The sequence below is a fragment of the Natrix helvetica genome (assembly GCF_964273705.1).
Source record: "Natrix helvetica genome assembly, chromosome: 4".
NCBI lineage: Eukaryota > Metazoa > Chordata > Lepidosauria > Squamata > Natricidae > Natrix > Natrix helvetica.
In genome coordinates this window covers 124,608,293-124,623,274 of record NC_138550.1, presented here as the reverse complement: position 1 = coordinate 124,623,274, position 14,982 = coordinate 124,608,293, and the positions used below count along the sequence as shown (strand labels likewise).

At 35.1% G+C, this 14,982-nt stretch overlaps 1 protein-coding gene and 1 long non-coding RNA gene across 7 annotated transcripts in view; one reads left to right on the top strand and one right to left on the bottom strand.

The window, feature by feature from the left end:
• LOC309391446 overlaps window positions 1–14,982 on the top strand; it is a 95,270-nt gene that overhangs the window by 33,623 nt on the left and 46,665 nt on the right. For 4 of the 6 annotated variants that reach the window (XR_014175277.1, XR_014175278.1, XR_014175279.1 and 1 more), the window contains exons 2-3: window positions 626–845; window positions 8,826–8,959. This is a non-coding gene — a long non-coding RNA (uncharacterized lncRNA). Of the gene's footprint in view, window positions 1–625; window positions 846–8,825; window positions 8,960–13,799; window positions 14,014–14,982 lie in introns of all 6 variants that reach the window. The other 2 variants (XR_014175280.1, XR_014175281.1) reach the window with 1 other exon arrangement.
• Window positions 1–14,982, bottom strand: part of LOC309391444 (desmoglein-4-like) — a 35,542-nt gene that overhangs the window by 15,109 nt on the left and 5,451 nt on the right. The window contains exons 2-8 of the mRNA XM_081951925.1: window positions 9,793–9,831; window positions 8,780–8,908; window positions 6,934–7,089; window positions 6,236–6,383; window positions 4,321–4,484; window positions 2,544–2,678; window positions 552–737 (exon numbers count right to left, since the gene is read on the bottom strand). Of these exons, the coding sequence (XP_081808051.1) occupies window positions 552–737; window positions 2,544–2,678; window positions 4,321–4,484; window positions 6,236–6,383; window positions 6,934–7,089; window positions 8,780–8,908; window positions 9,793–9,831 (957 nt within the window). The remainder of the gene's footprint in view (window positions 1–551; window positions 738–2,543; window positions 2,679–4,320; window positions 4,485–6,235; window positions 6,384–6,933; window positions 7,090–8,779; window positions 8,909–9,792; window positions 9,832–14,982) is intronic.

Here is a 14,982-nt window from a genome sequence, read left to right as displayed (position 1 = left end):
GCTTAAATGATGTGATAGGTGTGTATATTTACAGAACTTAATGTGTAAATAAAGTCAGATTCTAATTACAGCAGAGATCTTGATCATTTTTAATACCTCCCTCTTCCATTGTGGTGCTTAGTTGCCAACTTCCAAACAGCTGATTGTTGTGCTGGCTGCAGTGACCCAACTCCATACCTGCTGTTAGCCTTCTCTCATCTTCAATAGCCCCCACTCCCACCCCCCACACAAATAGACTGCATCTAAGGCAGACCTCCATTACCCTTGCCTTGCCCTGCCCTTGTTAAGTCACTAGTTATATAACATAAAGAAGATTTAACAACCAATTTGGTTTTGATTCATAGCCAAAGGCATACAAGGTCATAGTTTGGGAAACACTGCAGAAGTAAACTAGATAATTTTCCATTTCAAAATAAAATAATCTTTCTCCAGATATTCTTCTGGACACTATCATTATAAACAAAATGCCCCGGGGAGATGTTTTATTATCACACAGTCAGAATCAAAACGTAAGTTTCAAAAATAATAAAAGAAAGATTTGAAATCCATACCTTTATAACACTCAGGATACCTTCATTAGTCGTTCTGTCTATTGTGATCTCAAAGTTGTGGTTTTCATTTCCAGAGATAAAGAAAAATTCTGCAAACCAGTTATCTGTAAATTCTTGATCTGCATCAAATACCTGTATCCTCAGCAGCTCCTGACTCAGTGAATTTTCTAGAATTGATACTGAAAACTAGAAGAGAAAGAACATCATAGCTGGCAATGAAGACGTATTAGATTCCCATCAGTTTGAAAGAGATTTGGTATACTACTGCCTGTGTGATTTCAAATGCTACAAATAGTAAGTATCCACTTCTATTATTATAATATTATGATATTAAAAATAGGTTGTTCCTCATACTTACTTATTAGGTAATACACAAAATTGTGGATAAACATGGGAAAAGTTTTTAATCTGGAAAAGTGAAGACTTTTAAAATGTTTTTTTTAATCTTGAGGACTCTATTCAAGCACACATTAAACATATGAGCGTAATGTTGGGTCAGGCTACAGAGCCTCACCTTGCCACTGCAAAATTTACATTTTTGTGTGTGTGGTTTGCTCATGCTGCCTACATTAGATGGAATGAATCTCCAAGAACATACAAGTTCATACATGAAGGGTTACTCACTGTAGAAATCTATACTGTAGATTCAAGACAGAGTTAGTAGCATGACCTCATTCATGGCATGTGAATTCCAGAGAATATAGTGAATAAATGCAATGAACTCAAAAATCATCCTCAGTTTAATATAATGCTTTCTACCTGCTCACTTGTCTATTTCCATCATACTATGTAGTAGAGCACAGTAATTTCCTCTTTTCATTTTTCTCTTTCTTTTTATTGGGCAGTAGCTGTATTATCACTCATGATGACAACACAACTTCCCAAACTACATTGTAATTCCTGTCTGGTTCGTACAGGGAACAAATGAATTGCTAAAACTCTGTACGGACTATACCACTTCAATATTTGGAGATATAAACTGCATTTTTGGATGCCCTTCAGTTTTTAAGAGTAAAATATCATTACGAATAAGCAACTGCAATGTCAGGAATCTAGCCTTCAGTTGTAAGTTTTCTGTTATCGGGATAATTTATTTTAGTGAAAAAGTTCATTCACTGCATGGTGAAGTGGAAATAGCACTGCTGGCCTAGGTATACTCATGATTATGTTACTTATTTTCACTGAGTGTTGATTCATGAATGAGATGTAGTCAATCCCATCTATTTTAGAGGTCAGATCATATTTTATATAATTTATGACTCTTTTAAAAATTATTTTCATGCCATTATCCCTGATTTATGTTTTTGTAAAAAAAACTATCATCTTTAATGCATAAATAGTCCTAAAATTTTAAACCACAGTCTTTGGACTAAGAAGTTATTGGCTTACCTGGTTTGATTCTGAAACCAGGTCCATACTGTATTGCTAAATTTTTTGACTTTAGGAAAATTTGAAGCAAGCTCTTAAATTATTCACTCATTGGAAAGAAAAGAGTAACTATGTGGACCAAATATGTATTCATTTCTTCCTGGACTTCCACCCCTTATTTCTGATCTTATTCCCCTTCTGAATTTATTCCCCTTATCTGGGATCTTATTTCCAGAAGTTATTAGAGAACGTAGAAATAATTTCTACGTTGATGATTATTTATAATTCAATCATAACATTTCCTTCTATTGCTTATGAAAGGAGCTAGAATGACACAATGGTCCTGAAGGTAATTAGGAAGTAATGGATAGAAGCTGTTGTCATCAGCTTTCTCCCCCAGTGGTAGCTGGAGGAAAGACTGAAAACAGAATATTGCATAAGAAGGATATGGATTTTTTTTTTAATCCAATGAATCTTAAACTACCCCTTTTCTGGAAATGGATCTATTGATTTCTACTAATCATCCACCGCAGTGAGTGAGTTTGGAAGAACAAGTGTAAAATCAGGAATTTCCAGACCAAAAAGAAACTAATGATGGATCATATTAGGTATCAGGAAGCTTACCGAGCTCTGTGAAAGAGTAGGAAAATTATCATTCACATCCTGAACTTTAACCTGACACAAACATTCTGATGATATTCCTTCTGGCCCTCCATTTCTGTCGGAGGCTTTGACAACCAGAGTATATTGACTTTGTTCCTAAAGAAAATATGGAGGGGAAGAAACAGAAGAGGAAATAATGTGACAAATGCTTTAAAAATCACATAACTAATAAAGAACACTGGTCTGAACCAGATCTTTTTAATTTTATGAAACATGGATTTTATTTTATATTTTGGAATATGTATATTCCATTTATACTGTACATGTTTATCTTCTTCTTTGGTCTTTCATTGAAATTTTTGTTTGGATTAAATGCAGCGCACTAATAAGATTTACTACTAAATTAGCAAGCACTGGATTACCATGTTAGAAATAATCAGAGTCTCCCCACATTGCTTGTTTACTCAATTTATAAGGTTGGCCATCTCACATACATGATGCTGTGTGGTTCACACAATTAAGTACAAAACAATAATTAAAATTAAAAAAATATTAAAACAAATTAAAACTATAAAACATAATATGTGGGAGAGTGCAATGCATACAATTACTAGTGAAATAATAAAGGCCCCATGCCATCATCAGATTCCCCGGGCATAATGATAACATCTGTCTTAAAGGCTTTCTGAGTGGCCAGCAGGACTGCGGTGGGTGTAATTTCAAGGGAATGATTTTCTAAAGGATGGATGCTGGGACAGAAAAGGGCCAGCTCCAGGAACCCGTTAGATGATATTCCTTAGTACACAGGACCCATATCATGTCTCTCCTGCCAGATCTGAAAGGATGGAAGGAGAGGTGGTGTCTTAAATAACCTAGCCCATACTATGTAGAGGTTTAAAGTTTAAAACTTTGAATTGAATCCAGAAACAAATTGGCAACCAATACAGCCAATAGAGCAAAGGTGTAACAAATACTGATTGAGGAGCCCATGTATTTGTCCACACTGCTGCATTTTACATTAGTGGTAGCTTCTGGATTGTTTCCCATTCAACCATCCACTGCTTCTATACATCAGGACAGGAAATCAATAGTATCACTTAGTTTGCTACAGCTGAACATTCATACTGATGATACCTCACCATGTAGCTATGGATGACTTTGATCAGTGGCTTCATGTACATGTTAAACAGGAGTGGAAAGAGTACCAAGTCCCAGGGGAATCCACAGAGTGGAGGCCAAGGGCCGGACCTCTTTCAATACTAACTAAAACTAGCTGGATCAGCAGAATACAGTGCCGTCCACACCCAACCCCTGGAGTCGGTCCAGAAAAATACCCTGGTCAGTGGTCCTGAAGATCATTGAGAAGTTGAGAAACTTCTGTCTTTTTCTTAATCATTTTCTTGACATACACTTTGCTTGTGGCTGTTATTCAGTTTTCAGAAATCTCACTTATTTTCAACATAAGTATTTGTTTATTTTGAATGAATATTGATTGTATTGATTTTATGAATGATTTTATTTTTAACATATTTTGAAAGTATCCATTTAAGCATTTTTGAAAGTATTCATTTATTTAACAAACTTACATAGCTGCCTAGCCATCAGAAGAAACTGTGGGTATTGAATAGAACAAAAATGCAGAATACTAAAGAAAACAATAAATAATATTGTGGCCCTGATGAAACTCATATTCATCCATCCACCACCCCGTGCCAGTTCCATCAACATCCCAGCCACAGAATATTCTGTTTTCCCAACATTATTTTTTTGCAAAAGAACTTTTCTGTTTTGTTTTTACCTCTCTATCAAGAGCTTTTGCAATGTGGAGTTCTCCGTTCTCTGTGTTCAAGATAAACAATAATGGTCCTGAAGGACTCTGGCTTTCAATCTTGTAAGCAATTTTGGAATTTAAATTATTTGGCTCATCAGCATCAGTAGCAGTTATTTTCATTACAAATGTATCTGGAAAGAAGGAAAAGACAAAAGGGGGTAAAAGCGTCAGATATTAAGATATTAAAATCATAAGCGCCATCATTTGTGAAATCACTAATTTAGCATGCTTATAGAAAAGAAGGAATGCATTTTTTTCATACTAGGAAGGCACGTTCATGGGAGTTCATGGATCATTTTCTATTGATCTGCTACCAAAGATGTACCCCATGAAAAAGGAAACATTTTTTTCAATCTATTTAAACAAAAGTTGAGTTAATTGTAATGTAGACCTTTGCTTTGATTCTGTTCTTAGGTTTTACCTTGAGATTATTTCAGTTATATCAGAACAAATTTTGTATTTTTGGTTTGCCCAGCATTTGTCTATAGAGCAATGTTAAGTGGTAGTGGTCATAAGTGGGGAGTGATTAGCTAAATGAGAAAACAGATACTAATAAAGGAGAATATTAATAACCCAGGGTTGAAATGAGGGGTCCTTGGTGGTCTCTGAGTTTGGTTGTTTCCTCGCAGCCATTTCTATAAAACTATAATAAATTGTATAAATATTGTTATACAAAAACTGTGAATTACATGCGAATATTAGACACTGAGTGCAACATAGGAATTATTTTGACATAATCTCAATTTGCTGGTGACAGATGTCAAAGCAGATTAGGCCTGCTTAGGCCCTAGATGTTTTTGGTGGACAGGTCGAGCATTGACTATACAGCTAGTCCTCGACTTACAGCAGTTCATTTAGTGACTGTTCGAAGTTAGGGTTAGGGTTGGGGTTGGGGTTAGAGCAGGGGTGTCCAAACTTGGGAACTTTAAGACTTGCGGACTTCAACTCCCAGAATGGCTGGCTGGGGAATTCTGGGAGTTGAAGTCCACAAGTCTTAAAGTTCCCAAGTTTGGACACCCCTGGGTTAGAGTTAACATCATTGAAAAAATGACCTACAACCATTTTTCACCCTTATGACCATTGCACTATGTTCATGGTCATGTGACAAAAAGGTGGGTGCTTGGCAACTGTTTCATATTAATGACAATTTCCATGTCGCCATATCATGTGAACATCTTTTGCGACCTTCTGGCAAGTCAATGTGGAAGCCAGATTCACTTAACAACTGCAATTATTCATTTAAAAACTGTGGCAAGAAAAGTTGTGAAATGAGGCAAAACGCACTTAACAAATGTCTCGCTTAGCAACGTAGATTTTGGGCTCAATTAGGGTTGTAAGTCAAGGGTTACTTGTATACTCCACTGAGGATTAATCAAAGAATTGAAAAATATATCAAATGTGATCGAAAATAAGCCAGGGAGCTATAAACAGGTCACTTGACTCATGTACTCATCACAGCGAGAAAATGTGATTTACTGCTAGTTATTTATTCACTGACCAAGATAGCATATATTGATATTGTGCTGTATTATTTATTTATTATCAAGAGATATCCTTAGCTGAAGAAAGAAAAACTCCATTTTTCAGTTTTCAAAATGAAACCTTTATGAGTAGTGACACAAATGCCAATATGTTCAATATGGGAGAATTAAACTCCAAACTTAATTTTTCTAGTGACAAAAATGGGACTCATGGCACAATCCTGTGCTTCTTTCCAAGTGCCATTAAATTAATGGAAGTCCTTACTTCCAAGAAAGATACAAGAAAGATTCATATGCATGTTTTCCAGAAATTAGAAATTATACAGCTGACAAAATGATACATGTAACAATACATATGGCTACTATTCTGGGCGGGGTGCATTTATTTAGAAAGTACTTACTCTCCATGCTGCTTTCTATTATCGATCCGGAGAACATGTGTTGTGTAAATATTGGTGGATTGTCATTTATATCCAGAACCCGAACACGAAGATCAAGAGGTGTTTCTATTGATTTTCCAGTCATAACATTTATTGCATGACAGTGAATCTGAATTAAGACATTAAAAAAAGTTAAAAAGCTTTATTCAAAAGGTCTATAAAGTAGTCAAAACACTTTCAACAGTGAGCTAAAGAAGCTTCATCCCATATTGCAAGAATTAGGTCACCTTTGATCTAATTACAAAATGATCTCTGACTTTTCTCATATTCCACATGGCTAACAGTGACAAATATAACCATAGTAACTCATATAAAACCAAGAGGACCAAAAATAAAAAAGATTTATACCAACTATCCAACAAAAGCACCCCAATATTATATTAAAAGCCATCAACATTCTAGAAAGATGTATACTTCGAATTCTTATTCTAAAACTGAAAACTGAAATCTCATTAAAAAGGCTAACATTTCCATGAAATGGGAAATTTAGAAGTTACCAGCTGCTGCAAAGGCATATTTTTGGAGTCTTAAGAAATATACTTAAAATATCAAGTGGTCTCAGGAAATCACCTTTTATACAGAGGTGAGTAACCATGATTTAGATACTGTAATCATTAACCGTAACAGTAAAGAAGATCTGTTTTGCCAATATTACTTACCACAAACATTGGAGTTTCCTCTCGATCTACTATTTTTGTTATATTAATTTCACCAGTCTTCTGGTTGATGACAAATATTCCCACGGGATGCTGATCAATGCCTACTCCACTTATTTTGTATATAATTGGCTGCGTTTTTTCACAATCTGATCGGATCTGTTTTAGAAAACAAAACCAAAAATATTGCAGTCTTTTATTTTGTTTTTAACCTTAAAGAATGTGATAAACTTCTAGTTCTGGTATGGCTCAGTAGAATCCTTAAGGCATCTGATAACTGACACCATTTTGTCAGGCCTGGATAGGTGCAGTTGATTAGGCGGTGGCTTTAATTTAAATAATTTCTGATTTGCTTGGTTGACCCAGGTCATCAAAAAATAAGCATTGTCCTTGTTAGAGCAAAGTAATAGTTTTCCCAAGAAGACTGGTTTTTACTTATCCTTCAGTTCTGTAGAGCTAAGGAAAAATCACAGAGGAAAGAAAGGAGCCTAAGAATAAGGCCCTGCTTATGAAACTTCAAGCTGGAAGGCCAGTTCATTTCTCTCCCACTTTCTTCTCGGAGATGAACATGTGTTGAAGTCACAACAATTAAGCCACAAAGTAATTAGAATAATTAGGCTGAGTGTACTGATTTTGTCTGGAGTTCTTGTGCGTGATTATTGGGTCCACTTGTTTTTGCAATATGTCCCTTTTCTCAACTCCTTTTTATAATTATGCATTTGTGTTCCTCAGTTCTATATAGAAACGAAAGCCTTCCCAATATGCAAAACTACATGGTTCCATATTTAGCCCCTTGTGCTTAGCATTGTAACAAATTTAGTTCTATATCCCTGGCCTTTGGGCAGGAAAATCCATAACATCTTTTTCAGTTTTTAGACTTGGGAGAAGCCCCAAGTATAAGGACTAAGAACTTCTCAGCTGATAGACTGATGTGGAATGTAATAGGTGTTAAGTAGTTTAGTAGCAACCTATTGTAATTATCTCTTATTGTGGAACTCTTGGGAGAAAAATATTTGTTAAGGTAAGTTTTAAATGGTTGTTCCTTACTGATTTAGAGTTTTTTCAGATTACCGGTATGTGAAAACTTAGTAAATGAAAATCAGGGGAAATGGTATGATTTAGTATCACTTAATTATTATAATGATACATATTCCAGTGCTGAGTCCAGATAACATTACCAATTTGGTATTGACTGTAAAATGTAGTAAAAAAAGTTATGTGCCCAGCAAGTTCTATGGCAGAATCTTTTTTTACATAATATTTTTATTTCTTAAAAAAAATGCAGTCTATAAACAGTACAATAAAATTCAGTTTATACACACAAGGATTGGAAAGGGAGGCAAGAAACAATTCATAAAACCAGATATTAATAATTCCTTAATATTCTTTCAATACATTAATATATTCAATTGGCATAAAATAAGTATGTTGTCCTGCTTAACATAGCATGTAAAATCAGACCAAATATTTGAGAAACCTGTAACTTTAGTTTGACAGAATGCAAGTGAAAAATGTAGCTCCATTTTTAGCTAGGGCAATATGCAGAATCTTTTTATACACATATTCCTAGTACTCCAAAAAATGATTGTATATTTCATATTCCCCCCCCCCCCTCCATTTTTGTGGGGAAAAGCATGTAAAGAGAAGACTGTATAGTAAAATTGGTAGGGAAAACAGCAAGCTTACCTATGGAAAATATTTGAGCTCTACATAAAACTCCATTGATGAGTCAGAGTAACTGCATAATAAAAACCTGGTCTGGAAATTCCCTTAGCTAAGGTGTTGCTTTTGTTCGCTTAGCTTCTTGCAACTGTTTGAATTTTATCTATATAAAATGCTTGGAACTTACTCTTGCAATTGGATTTCTTTTTGAATTATCTTCTCCTTCCCTACAGGCAGCAGCAAATTTAATCCATTCTCGTTTCTGCCTCCGATGGGATTTCCATCTCTCCATTCCTTTTTCATTCCATTCTTTTACCTTGAATAAAGAACACACCAATATTATTGGACTAACTAAATGACATCACAGGTATGTAATAGTAGATTTAAAATCCAAAATAGAATAGCCTAGCTGCACATTATCTGTTGTTTTTTGCTTAACAAGAAGCTTTTTACTATCTTTAATCTTCACAGAATATTTCCAGATACCCAGATGTTTGAAGTGGAATGGTCTAATCCAGCGGTGTCAAACTCAATTTCATTGAGGGCCACATCAGGGTTGTGTTTGACCTCAGGGGGCCGGGGTGGGCATGGCCAGTGTGAGTGTGGCCAGCTCAATATCACTTGCGTTGGGGGTGCCTGTGATGGCCCAAGTGCTCTGCCAGCAAAAATGGATTCACGAGCTCTGTTTTCAGATGTGGTGGCCTCCTGCAACCCTCTGCCAGCGAAAATGGAGTTCGGTTTTCATTGGTAGAGGCAGTGCGGGCCGGTCCTTTCCTGTTTCCAGGGTGGTCCCATGGGCCAGATCTAAGGACCCCAAAGGCTGGATCTGATCCCCGGGCCTTGAGTTTGACACCGCTGGTCTAATCCTAGGAAGCTGTAAATGGTAAGAAATGTCATCAGAATGGCTTCTATGTTAATGTCAGCATTTGAATTAGAGGGCCATACTATCTCAAGACATAGAGCAGTGGGTCACTGGGAAGACTGGTGACTCCAGGCCACGATCCTGAGGGAGGCAGAGGAGGAACATGTGTGAAAATAAGATCATATGCTTGGAATGCTTTCCTTGTGGCTATCAAAGGCTCAAACAATAAGGAAGGATGAATCTTGCATATTGATTTACATTAAATAGTATTTTATAGCAAGTCTCAATTAGATTTATATTGTACACATTACTAGAAAATGAATTGAAGTGATTGTTACCTCAACATGAAAAGAACCGATGCTGAAATCCAGAGACACCTGGAAAAGAAACAAAATAATGACAAAATAAGCATAATGGTCTCATTAATGAACTCTGACATGTAATTTAAGATAGTTGGAAAAGATTATCCTGGAAAAGAAAAAAAAGAATCTTATTGCACAAGATCATAATGCAGAAACTGGTTTCATGTATATCACTTTCCTTGCAACACAACTCTGCTTTTCTTTGAATTAATGGTTCCTTCAGTTTAAATTAGCATTTCTCTCACTTTTTTTTTTGCTAAATGACTTACATTTAAGTTTACCTCCACACACCCCTAACTGTTGGCAATATTGGTTGAGGCTGATTTCATAACATTCCGAACATCACTAGTATCCCACTTTTAGTTTCAACAAACATGATGAAAAAACTCCAAATTGATAAAATAAAGTTTGATTTTATTTTAAAATGTAATATTTTAAACATCCTAAAACTCAATAGCGTCAGCAGCAGACTAGCTTCTCTTCCTCTCTCTTCCTTCCTCTCTCTCTCACATACACATATAAAAAACATTTCAAAACTTGGAATGCTGCCATTTTTGGTTTTAATTAAAGCTTTTACTTTCATTAGAGCAGATATTCTCACCAGATAAGTAAATTTCAAGTAGAAATGATAACATACCTCAATAATTTTAGATAGAACACAAAGAAGTTATATCTCTTATAAATAAATAGCTTCCATTACATGTATAATTCAAATGTTTGATAAAAATCTCTACCTTGTAGGATAAAGTCTAGCAATTTCAGGACAAAGAAGAAGAAAAAAGCAAGTGTTCACATTCTGTAAATTTTGGTAGGAATGTTGCTTCTTCACCAAATGATTTATGACCCAAGGTTTAGACATTTGCTTTTAAAATTGAAATCTATGATTCTTGGGATATTATTACTCTATTGGTCTATACTACTCTACTTTCAACATATATTGCAATCATGCCTTTGCAATAAATATTCAATTGCAGTTTTGCTCCACATGTAATGGAGAGCATGGGCATTTTCTGTATCTTAAGGCTTCTGGAATGACAAGCCGCTCCCCAAATATGAGGATTTTCAAGATGATTCTTCCCATAACACCAAAAATCTGGGTGTGTCTGAAGAAGCATACTGTAAGATATATGTGAACTTCATTTTAGTTTAGGTGAAGACTGAACTCATTCTGATTTCTGATCCACTATTCCAATATTTCTGTCATTAACCACTAAATTATACTGGCTGTCCAAGGGGCCATAAGAGATTTAAAAAAGAAAAAGAAAGAGGAATTGCACATGAGAATTATTTTCTATCAGTTACATAATATTTATTTTGGCGTAATGACAACATAGTTATTTCTGCACTGATGTGAACCAAGGGCTACAGCATATAAGATGATTTTAACTCTTTTAAATCTTAAATTTGTACACTATTCAAAGTGTGCTTGAATTGCAATAGCAAACAAAACTTATATTCATGCATCAAGTTATGCTTATGATTTTGTTTTTAAAAATAATTGGAATATTTTGTCCAATTCAATTAAATTGGCAGCTGTGAAGTAATGTTATTTAAATAGCAAGAAGAAAAATGGTATAGCACAATTTCTTTTGACGTTATGCTGTAGTTTCTCCTATAATAAATTTTAGATTGTATGTTTTTCGGGACAGGAACCTGTCTTGCATCTTGAACTTGTTATATCAAAAGCCATGTACTTGATAGCTTCATAACAGTATAACTTTTTTGTGAATGTGATGACCATAAAATGAACAATTGCCAAAGAATCTCCCAAACTCTCTCAGTAACATTTTTTTCAAAAATGTATATTAAAATAGAAAAAATAGTAAGTTTAGATGTTTAAGTTCAAATAGTTATAATTTTACTTGCTTTATGGAAAGATCTATTGACAATTGTCATGTAGAAAGAGTGGCTACATAATTTGGTTACTCTGGGGGGAATTATAGAAAATTGATTCAGATGTAATGTAACAGAATCAGTTCTTCCTACTGGGGAGCAAACCCTACCAGTGAAATAACCATTTTAAGCTAGAAATTAAAGAAATATGTGTGTCCCTGGTGTCCTGAAGTTGACACTAAACCCAATTCTAACCATAGGTACCACCAATGGAAGATAATATCTGTAGGTCAGGGTTGAACTGTGGGTCCTTGGTGCTCTCTGAACTTGGTTGTTTTCATTTCATTACCAAACTAGATAACATCATCAGTGCCAAAAGGGAAGGTCCATGCTAAAAGTCCCTGGATGTCGTTTGGTGATGAAATGTCTTCAGGAAAACAACCAAACTCAGGGAGCACCAAAGACCTCACATATGGTACCATTTGGAACATAGCTGTAACTATGAATGCAGGATTGGCAAAACTTTGACCAAATAGCATTGAATACATCTCATTCCTTAAAGACACAAATATTTAATTGTATAACAATGCTGTCCTCACAAACTTAGAGAAGTGCAAGCGGTATTGGTCATAAATTGCCCAAAAATATTTTAAAACAGGAGACTAAACTTCCTGAAACACATTTGACTATCTATATTTTCAGTGCATTTTACATGAAGTGATAGCCTGAACAACTTCATTTGTTCAACGAGATAGACTTAATTTCTCTTTGCTATTTAAACCTTTCAGGTTCTTTTGAAAAAAAAATCATAATTTTAATTATTTAATTATTAGTCATTAACAGTCTTTTTTCAGCTAATAGCAAAGAAAAGATGATAAAGCCCCTATGTTTCCAAGTGCAAAAGGTAATAGTTTTCAAATACAGCAGCACCGAAGAAAGTTTTTCCACACTCACACATATTTTATGAAACAAGAAAGAACAAAGGAAGAGCTGTTCTTCTTCAGAAGGGCGTAGCTAATGTTAAAAAAGTATTTGCTTTTTCAATGCAATGCTTATTATGGCTTTGCCTCACATCCCCATTATAAAGTTATTGATTGTAATTCCACAGCACTTTTTTTTAGGTCCAATGATATAGATGGTTCCTAGAACTGCAAATTTACTTAGATATGTGCATACTGAGTAGTTTTTTAAAAATTTCTTTACAAATAGAAAGAGATCCTGCTACTCAAGAGTTCCGAACCAGTTTGAAACCACTTTTGGCAACGTGAGTTCCCATGAGATCAGCAGTATTGGAGAGCTGAGATTACTAATTTCTGGTTCAACTGCTGTGTAATTAAAATTACTGCTGAGCTAAGATTTTTTTTTTAATGCTCTGCCTTCCTTTGCGTAGTGGAAGGAATGATTGCCTTACTCCCTTTCCCACCTTTTGAGGTTCAACTCCTGTAAGGAAACTCCTCCTTTGATGGCTTTGCCTCTTCCTCCAAAATTTAAGATTTGCTGGTTTCCCTATTCCCTGCAGAATTTAGGAGCCAGAATGCAAAATTTCAGGCTGTTTTCTGATCTTTTCTTTCTTTTGGAATTCTGCAGAATGATGGGATTTTTGTTACTGTAAGAACTCAGGGTAGAGTAGTTCTGGTCTCTTCTTGTTGTCAGCATATCAAGTGGGCAACAGGAAAAGCAATGATGGGTGGCTTTGGTATTGCTGCTGAAGGTTTGGAGAGATGAAATAGTGGATACATGATATTGACTCTCGATAGGACAAACATCAAGTTCCAGTGTGCTTACTGCTTTCTGTTACAGGCGCTTCCCAATAGCAATTTTCAATTCAATGAAACTCAATTTGTTTGATAAATTATTTCAAAGCAGAAGAGAATTTGGGACAAATACAAATAGGAAGTGTTGATATATTTGTTTATTTCCATGATAGCCAAGAACAGGTATATGTCTATATTGTGTCTTTCCCTGGACAGTTCTCCCTCTGTCTTCTCTGCAGTCTTTCTGATTTCCTACATTTAAGTTAAATCCAGAAGAATCCACAAGAGAAATTCTTCCTTTGAACTTAAAAAAAAATATTTATTTATTTATTTATCCAATTCATTGGCTGCCATCTCACTACGGTGTAAATAGAAGGGCTTATTCCATTCTTACAGGGAAATCCTGATTTTGAGAAATCACTGATGAATTACTCCTACTTCAAACGAAATTCAGAGAATACAGTATATCCAACTAATTTCTCTGCTAAAACATTGGAGAGGAGAAGAAAACCAACTGGTCCCACCCAATTTCCATTATGGTGACTTCTCTTTTGATCAGTAAGGATATTGTGATTGGCCATTTCATACCAGTCTGACTTCAATTGCTAAGGTACGGTGGATTCCCCAAAGCCTGCTCCTCTGGGAATTCGTCAGAGCTTAATTCAGGGCGTGGTGGGTGGTGAATGTTTATTTAGGACCTGCTTACATAGCTCCTAATGACAAGTATACATCCTGATTTTCATTCCATATCAACTGCGCAGCGGAGGAAGAGGGAACAGTCCTAGATACCTTGTTATATGACACACAGTAAGATATGTCCAACTTTTCTCCCCTGCAATTGCTATGGAATCAAGATCTTGCTATACTTCATTAAGAGACATGTGAATATGGCTTCAAATGCAGTGATGCCACATGGGCACATGTTTTGTGTTTGGTATACATCAAACCATATTCTAAATGTCTGCCATCATAAATGGTTCATAGGTTATTCATTGATGGGTTTCCTTAAGAGAATAAGAGAATTGGCTGAAGATCTTGTTAAACTTGCAAATCCTCAGATCATTCTCTTATTCTCTTAATACTTGCTCACAAATCCTATCATAATATTTCATATAATATTAGAGTGACAAACATTCTTTGGCATTACTTATTAGGTATTAATAAGTACAGTATAACATTTATCATTGGAAATGAAACATTCCTAGTAATCATGTTAAACATAACTTTTGAATTGAAATATTTTAGGACACAGTAATTGTACCAAATATTGTACTGAATAATGTTGGCATTATTTACTAGAATAAATAGCAACTGCCTCTTCAGATTAAGTAGTCTGAAACCAAAAAGCATAATTTCTGAGAATTGACTGAAAATATATATGATGCAATTGTGATTGATTTTCCAATAATTGTGTGGGAGAAATGATGCTTGATAAATTATACTCTGATCTTAATATTTGATGATTTCATTTGTACCAGTAATGATTTAAAGTATGCATTTTATGTCCGATAAAACTAAGAGCTATGTATAGCTTTATCATAGTTTTGATATGCCACAATAAATTGCTCATACTTTGGTC